Raw genomic sequence first — 10,113 nt, forward strand, 5'->3', positions numbered from 1 at the left:
TGGAGATAAGAGTCTCACGGACTTTCCTGCCCAGGCTGGCTTTGAACCATGATCCTCAGATCTCAGCCTCCTGAGTAGCTAGGATTACAGGCGTGAGCCACCCGCACCCGGCAGATACCACATCTAGGTTGTTCCTATACTTGGCTATTGTGAATAGTGCTGCAGTGAACATGAGTATTGAGTGTCTCTATTGTATCCTCACTAATATTCCTTCAGATACATGCCCAAGAGTGGTATCACTGGATCATATGGTAATTCTGTTTGGGTTTTTCTGAGGACTGAACATGCTGCTTTTAATAGTGGTTGCACTAATTTACATTCCCACCTACAAGGCTCCTTATGTTTTGTTCTACATCCTCTTCCGAAGTTATTGTTTGATGGCCATTCTTCCTGAGTGAGATGAAAGTTCAATGTTTTGGTTCACATGTTTTTTGTTTGTTTATGTTTTTTGGCGGTTGTGGGGCCTGAACTCTGGGCCTGGGTGCTGTCCCTCAGCTCTTCAGCTCAAGGCTAGTGATCTACCACTTGAGCCACGGCACCACTTCTGGCTTTTTCTGCTTATGTGGTGCTGAGGAATCAAACCCAGGGCCTCATGCATGCAAGGCAAGCACTCTACCACTGAGCCATCTTCCCAGCCTCGATTTGCTTGTTTTTTACCACTATAAAAATTTTATGTGTTGGAAAAGCAGTTTCACTTGATCTCCCCTGTGCTTTACTGTTTTTGTTTATTATTATTATTTTGTTTTTATTATTGGTTTTCTTCCCTCTTCATTTCAAGGCCCTCGAGAAGAATCAGCAGTGGCTTGTGTATGATCAGCAGCGTGAGGTCTACGTTAAAGGACTTTTAGCAAAGATCTTTGAGCTGGAACAGAAAACAGGAGCAGCTGCTCCTTCACTCCTACAGCAGACACAAAAGACTGAATCTGAAGGTACTGATTAGTGTAAGTTTTCCTTTTGGATAGGCCTGACATTTTTCTAAAAGGAGTGATTCATCAAAGTTAGATTTGGGTGAATATGTGTTAGAAAGTAAAATAAAAACATGTTTTCTAAGCTGGAAATAGCATTTGCAAGTTTGTCCCATTTCCTGTTTTCAAATCAAAAGAAGGCACAAGTCAAAGGTGAAGGGGTTATGATTAGGAGCTCAGAAATCATGTGACATTTCCTCTACCCTTAACATGGCACTTCCTTCCAAGTCTGTTTCTACTTTTATTTTCTTCAGAGCTGGCCTTGCTGGCTGGTTATCTTCTCATTTTGTCTTCAGCACTTACTCTTATCAAACCCAGGAGAAAAAAATGTGTTTTATAGATCATTCTTCAACCATTTTATTCTCACTATGGCTTTAAGATGAAGTTTCTTATTCATGATGCTTTTTGACATGTGTTTTGCAGCTTCTCTAACATTGACCTCAGCTGAGAGAGTTGTCAGTTTGACAGCACCCAAAAGACTCCTAAGAGGTGGGACAGAAGTACCATTAGTCTCATTTTACAGAAGAAATTGTTTTAGCACTTCAAGGTTTAATGAACTGGGATAAAAGAGAAACACACACACACACACACACACAAAACACACACACAAAAAAAACAAAACACACTGCTTAAAAAACTAGAAGCTGTGGGCTGGGAAGGTGGCTCAGTGGTAGAGTGCTTGCCTTGCATGCATGAGGCCCCAGGTTCAATTCATCAGCACCACGTAAGCAGAAAAAGCTGGAAGTGGTGCTGTGGACCAAGTAGTAGAGTGCTAGCCTTGAGATGAAGAGCTGAGGGACAGCATCCAGGCCCCCAGTTCAAGCCCCATGACTGACAAAAAAAAAAAAAAATTAACCCAAAACCTATAAGCTGTAAGGGAAAGGGAGTCTTGAATTACATGAATAGAAGGCTTAAGAGAGGGGAGCCAGACTCACATCTGAATATTTAAAACAAAGCTAATATTAAAAGGAAAATATAAAGGAAGTGTCTCTAGACATAATTCAAAGTTGTTCAGGACAGAGTTAATACCTGAACACCTTTATACATTTGTTACATACTAAAGTAGGAGTTAGTTAAACCTTATTTTTTTTCCTTTAATAATATAGTGTTATTTCTCCTCCCCTTTTTCTTGCTCTCTGTTTCTCAGAGTGGTATAAACACTTAATAAAGTAAAGTAACCTAATAGTACAGAAAGACTCTGCCCCACCTTTCCTATCACATGTTAACACTTCTGTCTTTAATTCTGTTATTTCCATATCTATAAACAATGAGCTACATTCCTATTCATTTATCTTTAGATATCAAGGACTAATTAGACATCTGTCACAAAATCATTCCATGATTGTTTTTAATTCCTTTGTTTTCTAACTTCAAATAATATTCCTAAATTGCTATTTCTTAAGATCCATCAAATGTCAATCATAGCCCCCATCTCATGACTTCATTTTAAAAGCTGAAAACATGACATGATCTCATTTGTAGAAGCATGCTTGAAGTTTAATTTCTTAGGTTATCATTGATTTTATAAAGTGAGCTGTGTCACAATGTTGTTTGCTGCAGCTTTTCTTCAAGAAGAGAAGCAGAAGTATTACAACCATTTGTCAAATGCCAAAAAAGATCTTGAGGTCGAACGCCAAACCATAACTCGGTTGAATTTTGAACTTAGTGAATTTCGAAGAAAATATGAAGAAACTCAAAAAGAAGTTCATGATTTAAATAAGCTGTTGCGTTCACAAAGAAATGCAGATGTACAACAGCTGGAAGAGAGCAGGCATAAAACAGAGAAAATACAAAGACTTAAGGAAGAGAATGATATTGCCAGGGAAAAACTTGAAGAAGAGAGGAAGAGATCTGAAGAGCTCTTATCTCAGGTAAGCTTACCAAGGAAGGCTCACCATGATTCAGAATTCAAATTTTCCTTGAGCACCTACCAAGCATTAGAGACTGTATTAACCAATGGAGAACAAGCATGAAACAGCTTCCTGCCCCTCACAGGAGTTTTATATTCTAGCATAGAAACAGATCAAAAAGAAGTACCCAAATAAGCAAGTAGAGTAAAGGAAATAAAGAGAAATTGGGGGCTAGTGAAGACTTCACTGAGGAGATATATTTGAACCAAGATTTGTCAGAAAGGTAACTTGGATTACCCCTCATTGGAGGAAATCACACCCATGAAGGCTCTGAATGACAAGGAAGTGACCAAAGAAAGATGTAAAGTTGTGAGAAGAATCAAGGCTCTTTCTAAGCTGGCATCTTTATCATGCCAGTACTATGCTTAGTGACTTCACATAGTCCCTTCCACGTTCTTGTTATACTCAAAAACTTTGAGCCAGGATGTCTTAATATTAGAGTTATTAGAGTGGGGATAATTAGAAATGAATACTACTTTCACAGAAAGCCATTAGTTTAAATTTTGCTTGGCAGCATGGAGTAATGGAAAAAAACAGTACTTGGAATCCATCTGTGGCCTTAGGCAAATCATCTCCCTTCTCTGACCTATATGGGATTTATTGATCAAAGGAATAATAACCTCTCCTTGCCTTAGAGGTCCATTCATTGTGAGGGTCAGGGAAATGAAAAATGCTTTATAAAAGAAGTAAGTGTCAGGTTATTGTTATTACGATCATAAATTTTAAAATCATCCCAAAGCTGAGATTAAGAGAAAGCGAGTTACCGAGCTAACATATTCCTTCATCTCTACTGCTTTCCTATCTGTAGGCATGAATAGGGACACTTAGGCAAAACAAAGTAGAAATGATTAAGTTTTGCTCCAGCTGTGCAGCTAAGAAGATGAGGTACTCCCTTCCTTGTCATACTCTAGATGATGGCAGATGTCAGAGCCTCCAGGAAAGTACCACAGAGTGTCAGTGGTCAGTGTGGTAGTTCAAGGTACTTGAAGCCAGTTGCTTACAGCTCCATCTAACAAGCATCTGGAATGAGTCATCCAGATAACAGGTGTTGTCCTGGTTAGATATGTGACTAATGTAAGCGCCTCAGGCATCCCAGGAAAGAGATAAAGGTTGGATGAGACAATGTTGGTTCTCTTTGCATCCTACAGGTCCGGTTTCTTTACAGGTCTCTGCTAAAGCAGCAAGAGGAACAAGCAAGGGTGGCTCTGTTGGAACAACAGGTACTCGCTGGGGTTGCGTTGAAACTCACATTGGTCTGCTAGAAAATGTAGTTTTTTCCTGCTGTTTACACTGGTCTGTGGAAAACTATTCATAGTTGTGAAAAAAAGTATTTTTAAAAGACTAACAAAAAATCTCTAGAGACTCTGTACTAGCCTTACATTCTTGGTACTCTCCTTAGACTAAACCAGTTTTTGGAGATATAATGACATTTTCTTGCCAGGTAATTGCTGGCTTTAGCAGATTTTGCTCTTCCCTGGATGGCTATAGTTATTAACTCTAGCCTACCATGGTTTCTTAAATAGGGCCACGTTATAATTTCAAGCAGAATTCAGGTACCATTTACTGTCAGAATGAGCAGAGATTCTGTGTGTGTGTGTGTGTGTGTGTGTGTGTGTGCGTGTGCGCGCACGCTTGCGTGCATGTGCGTGTACATGCACACACACACTTTTGCTCCAGTCCTAGGACTCAGGGCCTGGATGGTGTCCTTGGACTTTTGTGCTCAAAGCTAGTTCTCTACCATTTTGAGCCAGCGTTCCATTTGTGGCTTTTTGGTAGTTAATTGTATATAAGAGTTTCATAGACTTTCTTGCCTGTGCTATCTTTGAACCATGATCCTCAGATCTTAGCCTCCTGAGTAGCTAGGATTACAGGTATGAACAGTGCCTGGTGTGAGCAAGGGTTTTTATATTCCAATCTAAGGATAGTCCTCTCTTTTGCTTCTCCCTCCCTATCCCTGAAATAAAGGGGGCTGGGGGGAGGGGGGGTTGAATGGATAATACTAAACATCAATGTACTAAGCTGTTCTTTACTTACTCGTACCTCAAATCATGGCTCTGCTTCTTGGACAAACCAAGTCCTCAGTCTTAAACTTCATCTATTAACATCTCACTATATGTCAGATGAATTCTTGCTATGAGAGTAAAATAATGCATTTTCTTCTTGTGTTAATAAAGAGTGCAGGCATCCACTCAGGAGAACTGGATCCTATCTATCAACTATAATTGTCTTGTCCTGGGCATTTTCTAGATGCAGGCATGTACTTTAGACTTTGAAAATGAAAAACTTGACCGGCAAAATATGCAACATCAACTACATGTAATTCTTAAGGAACTTCGTAAAGCAAGTAATCAAATAACACAATTGGAATCCTTGGTGAGTTTCAAATGGGTAACCTAAAACTTCAGGTTTTAGCTCATCTTTCTGACTTCTATTTATATGTCAAATTAGTTCTCAAATCAAGAGCTTACTTGGGATAGCTGGCTTCATCTCCAATCTGTAAGCAGAACTCCTGTCATTAGAAGCAATTACCCTTCGAGCATAAGTTCAGAGCTTAGAAAGAGGGACATTGTGTACCTCTTAAAACAGTCACCTTACAGGTGTTCAAGATCATCTTCCCTTCCCCCTGCCCAGGTGCTTTGATTCTCCACTTACACCTGCCTGGGAAGACAGGCATAGGAGAGAGGGCATCACAGAATTTTGACCCGAAATTACATTTTTCTATTAGAAGTATTTTGTATTTAGGGATAATGGATTGTCACTTTAAATAAGCTTTTTTTTTGTGTGATACTGGGCTTGAACTTGGAGCTCAGCTGTCACGTGAACCACACCTCCAGCCCAGCCCTTTGCTGGTTATTTTGGAGAAGTCCTTCAGACTTTTCTGCTGAGCTGACTTTCAACCACAGTCCTTTGACTCTCAGCTTCCTAAGAAGCTAGGATTATAGGTGTGAGCCTAGTTATCATGAAAACTGTTAGGTTTTTAAAAAGAGGTACTCGAGTAAGAACAGCAGCACTCAACGTGGTATTCAGGTAAGGGGTAGGTTTATTCAGTAGACCTGCTGGGACCAGGCAAGGTTGGCACTCCACATGGCTGGGAAAGGCCTGGGAATGAGAGAGAGCTGGGAAAGAGAGAGGAAAGAGCAGCAGAGAAAGGGGAGAGGGGAGAGAGAGAGGAGAGAGAGAAGAGAGAGAGAGGGAGAGCTAGAAAAGAACAGAAAGGGAGATAGGTAGCAGAGAGAGAGCAGTGAGAGAGCAGAGAGCTAAAAACGAACAGTGAGAGAGCTAGAATAGAACAGAGAGAGCCTGGGCCTGCACTAGGCCTTATCTAGGGTATGGGCGGGGAAAGGTGTGGCCACATCAACTTCAGATGTGACCTCACTGGATGTAGATGTGACCTCTTCCAGGTGTCCCAGTTGCCTAGGTAACGCAGGTACTGGGTGGAGACTTTGCTGCGAGGAGGGTGGAGTCTGCTAGCCATCCAGGAGCTGACCTTACAAAAACATAATTCTTTTGAGTAATATTGTTCACTAGAGATGTGATTTTTCTTTTCACTTATTTTTTTTCATCTTACTAATGAGCTTTTGGACCAAACCTATTGGAATCTTTCTCTGTGTGTGTATGTATGTGTATGCTAGTACTGAAGAATATTTAGAATAGATTAAATAACATTTAATTACATTAAATAACATTTTAATAATAGCAAATGACTCACACCTGTAATCCTAGCTACTTAGGAGGCTGAGTTCTGAGGATCCTGGTTCAAACCCTGTCCGGTGAGAAAAATTCAAGAAACTCTTATCTCTGTTAACCAGCAAAATGCTGGAAGTGAAGTGATAAGAGAGATCATTAGATGGACTTTAAGCCCCAGTACCAACACACAAAACAAACACACAGGGCTTGGAATGTGGCTTAGTGGTAGAATGCTTGCCTAGCATGCATGAAGCCCTGGATTCGATTCCTCAGTACCACATAAACAGAAAAAGCCAGAAGTGGTGCTGTGGCTCAAGTGATAGAGTGCTAGCCTTGAGTAAAAGAAGTTCAAGGACAGTGCCTAGGCCCATAGTTCAAGCCCCACAACTGACAAAAGAAAAAAGCAAAAAAATACCACAAAGCATCCAAATATAACCCTTTGGTTTTCAAGTGATGAAAAAAGCAAATGTCAAAAAACTAACATAATTTGCATATGAATAAAGGAAAGAAAAGGTGTGCCTAGCTCTTTACTATGCCATTAACTTTGACTATGTATAATTTCTGAAGATTAGAATCACTTCTACTAATGACTATTTTTCAAAGTCTAGGAAGTCAGAGGGTATATGAAAGAATCTGTAGTTTTGTTGTCTTATGTCCCTACTGTCTTCATAGTGTGATAGATATGCGTACTCACTTTTAAACTTTCTTGACTTCTGAATTCTTCAAGGAAAAAACATGAAAAAGGAAAACGAATAAAAGATTCCATTTCTGCATATAAACTATTTGTCTGCTAAAATTCTTAGTGGCTTTAATTCCATGTCATTCTTTGTTTGTTTGTTTCTGTTTTTGAGATGAAGTTTCACTCTATAGAGCAGGCTGACCTAGAACTCTTAATCATTCTGCCTCAGCTTCTTCAGTGCTGGGATCTATAGTTTATGAATCTATCTTTATTGAAAAAATTGCCTGTTTTATAAAACTAGCGAAGTTATGCATGTATGAAGATGTTATGATGAAACCCCTTTGTTGGTATAATATATACTAATTTAAAAGATTTGAATGACTATTAGAAAAAATGCAAATGTAGTGAACCTCATGCAGATTTTTTTTTAAAATAATCTGGTTCTGAAGCTTGAACTCTGGGCCTAGGCACTGCCCCTGAGCTTTCGTGCTCACAGCTAATACCCTACCACTTGAGCCATGCTCCACCCCCAGCTTTTTGTGGCTAATTGGAGATAAGAGTCTAACTTTTCTGTTGGCTGGCTTCAAACCACAATCCTCAGATCAATCACCTGAGTAGTTAGTCACCAGTGTCCAACTTCATGCCCACATTTTATATTTGACTCTTAGCTTCTTAACAGAACATATTTATTTATATAAGCATCCAACTGCAGTACTTTTCTGGGCAATTTGAACAATTATAATAATTCTCTGGGTAATCCATAACCACCTCATATGTTGCCACCAAAAAATCCTGACAAGCAGAGATTTTTAAAGAGAAAATGTCTTAAGGGCTAAAGCAGCTAGCAGATATACAGTTAACGTTGCTGAGCAGTAGGCCTTGTATACAAATGGTGTTCATTTGCAACTTTTTCAGAAACAGCTTCATGAGTTTGCCTTCACAGAGCCATCTGTTGCTTCCCAAGGAGAAAGTGAAAACAGAAGAAAAATTACCTCACCCAAAAATCCCAGTGCTGCACTCAATGAAAGCCTGGTAGAATGTCCCAAGTGCAATGTCCAGTATCCAGCTACCGAGCATCGAGATCTGCTCGTCCACGTTGAATACTGTTCTGAGTAGCAGAATCGTTATTGCTGGGTTTTGTGCAGAAAGATTCAATACTGTATCTTATGTTTGCTTAGGGACATCTTTGATTACATAGGCCACCTCTTGCACATGAAGCTGCCCATCTACCTTTGACACCAGAGGTAGTGGTGTGCCTGGAAATCACTGCATCTCCCCAAATGCTGCTTTGCATTTTCCTTGGCACTGATTATTCTCTGTAGTGGATCACCAGGCTGCAGTGACAGATGTGGTGAGCAGTGGGGATTGAGACTACTAATGTTTTGCACTGTTGAAATACTTGACAAAGCGAAGATAGCTACTGCCTGTAGGTTAAATCTGTTGCACTAGCAAGCAAATACTTGTTTGGGGGAGCTTTACAAGTCAAAAGTAATTAACTGTCTTACTGTGTTGACTTTTTTAAATTTAATAGCTTTACTTAGTATACTGACAATTCCAGTTTTGATATCAACAGTTAAAAGGTGGTAGTAGTATTTTCATTTTTTTCTTGCGATTATAGAGCGGTTACTAGAAAAGTTAGGAATTTTCACAACCTTTATTGCTGCTTCCTGTTGAAACTGTAAATCCAGCCATCTAAGCACAAAGCAGATTTTGCTTGAGGAATACTTTTAAGTAGCCACACACAGTGTTTTCTCTCATTATCTGGCTGTAACTTTAACTTGGATTTCATTAGTACCAGTTGGGTTAGTTAAAATTGTTAAAATTAATTTTAACAAAACTAGCCTTCTGGTTTTACAGCTTTTTTTTATTCTTATTTTTGCATTGTTAAAACTGGGCAATGTAATTGTCAGATACTATTTTGGAAAGATATTTTTATACATACTTTATGTAAACTGAAAGTTTTATTTCTTCAGTTTTTCTGACATCCTTAACACTGGGCTACTGTTAGCAATATAAAGGAAAAAAAGAATAAAATTACTTAATGTTTTACTGTGTCATGTGTATGTATATACTTAAGATCTCTAAGACATATTGGGAGTTCAATATTAGCATCTGCTATAAGATGATAAGGTAATTAAAACAGCAGAACTGCTACCACTCTGAAAGAGGTAGGAGTAGATAGTTTCAGGTATCCTTGTTGAGCAGATCAATATATATCTTGATCAATACATATCTTGATCAATACATATGATTCAGAGCTCTTTCTTTTTCTCTCCCTCCCTCCCTACCCATCCCCCCTCTCTCCTCAGTCGTGGGGTGGGGCTTGATCTCTGGGCCTGGGTGCTGTCCCTGAACTCTTCAGCCCAAGGTGAGTGCTCTACCACTTGAGCCACAGCACCACTTCCAATTTTCTGGTGGTTTATTAAAAATAAGAGTCTCATGGACTTTCCTGCTGGTTTTGAACCATGATCCTCAGATCTCAGCCTCCTGAGTAGCTAGGATTACAGGCGTGAGCCACTGGCTCCCAGCTCAGAGCTATTTCTTCCAAAGGCAAGACAAAAGCATTCAGTTATTTAGTTGGGATATTTTTAGACCAGACAAATTGTACAGATCTGTTTGTCAAAATAAAATTCTTCCATAACTTAGTACCAGATTCACAATCACACTTGGACAAAAGATATAGAAGTATTCTTCAGTCAGTTTTTATTCTGAGCCTTACTCTTACAGCAATGACTATTATAAATGTAGGCCTTAAGGAAATTGCTGTCTCCTTACAATATTTTTTTTCATTAAAGTGTTTTTTACTTTTTATTGTAAAGATACTTAAGAGGGGTTACAGTTACACGCGTAAGGTAATGAATACATTTCCGGT

The 10,113-nt window shown here is 39.3% G+C and overlaps 1 protein-coding gene across 1 annotated transcript in view; it reads left to right on the forward strand.

Annotated features, from left to right (window-relative positions):
* Cep55 (centrosomal protein 55kDa) overlaps positions 1-9,261 on the forward strand; it is a 19,971-nt gene extending 10,710 nt beyond the window's left edge. The window contains exons 5-9 of the mRNA XM_013034328.1: positions 779-929; positions 2,526-2,836; positions 4,024-4,095; positions 5,123-5,248; positions 8,157-9,261. Coding sequence (XP_012889782.1) covers positions 779-929; positions 2,526-2,836; positions 4,024-4,095; positions 5,123-5,248; positions 8,157-8,357 — 861 coding nt within the window. The 3' untranslated portion in view covers positions 8,358-9,261. The remainder of the gene's footprint in view (positions 1-778; positions 930-2,525; positions 2,837-4,023; positions 4,096-5,122; positions 5,249-8,156) is intronic.
* The last annotated feature ends 852 nt before the right edge of the window (positions 9,262-10,113 follow it).

This window comes from Dipodomys ordii, unplaced genomic scaffold (genome assembly GCF_000151885.1).
Source record: "Dipodomys ordii isolate 6190 unplaced genomic scaffold, Dord_2.0 Scaffold188, whole genome shotgun sequence".
Lineage (NCBI taxonomy): Eukaryota > Metazoa > Chordata > Mammalia > Rodentia > Heteromyidae > Dipodomys > Dipodomys ordii.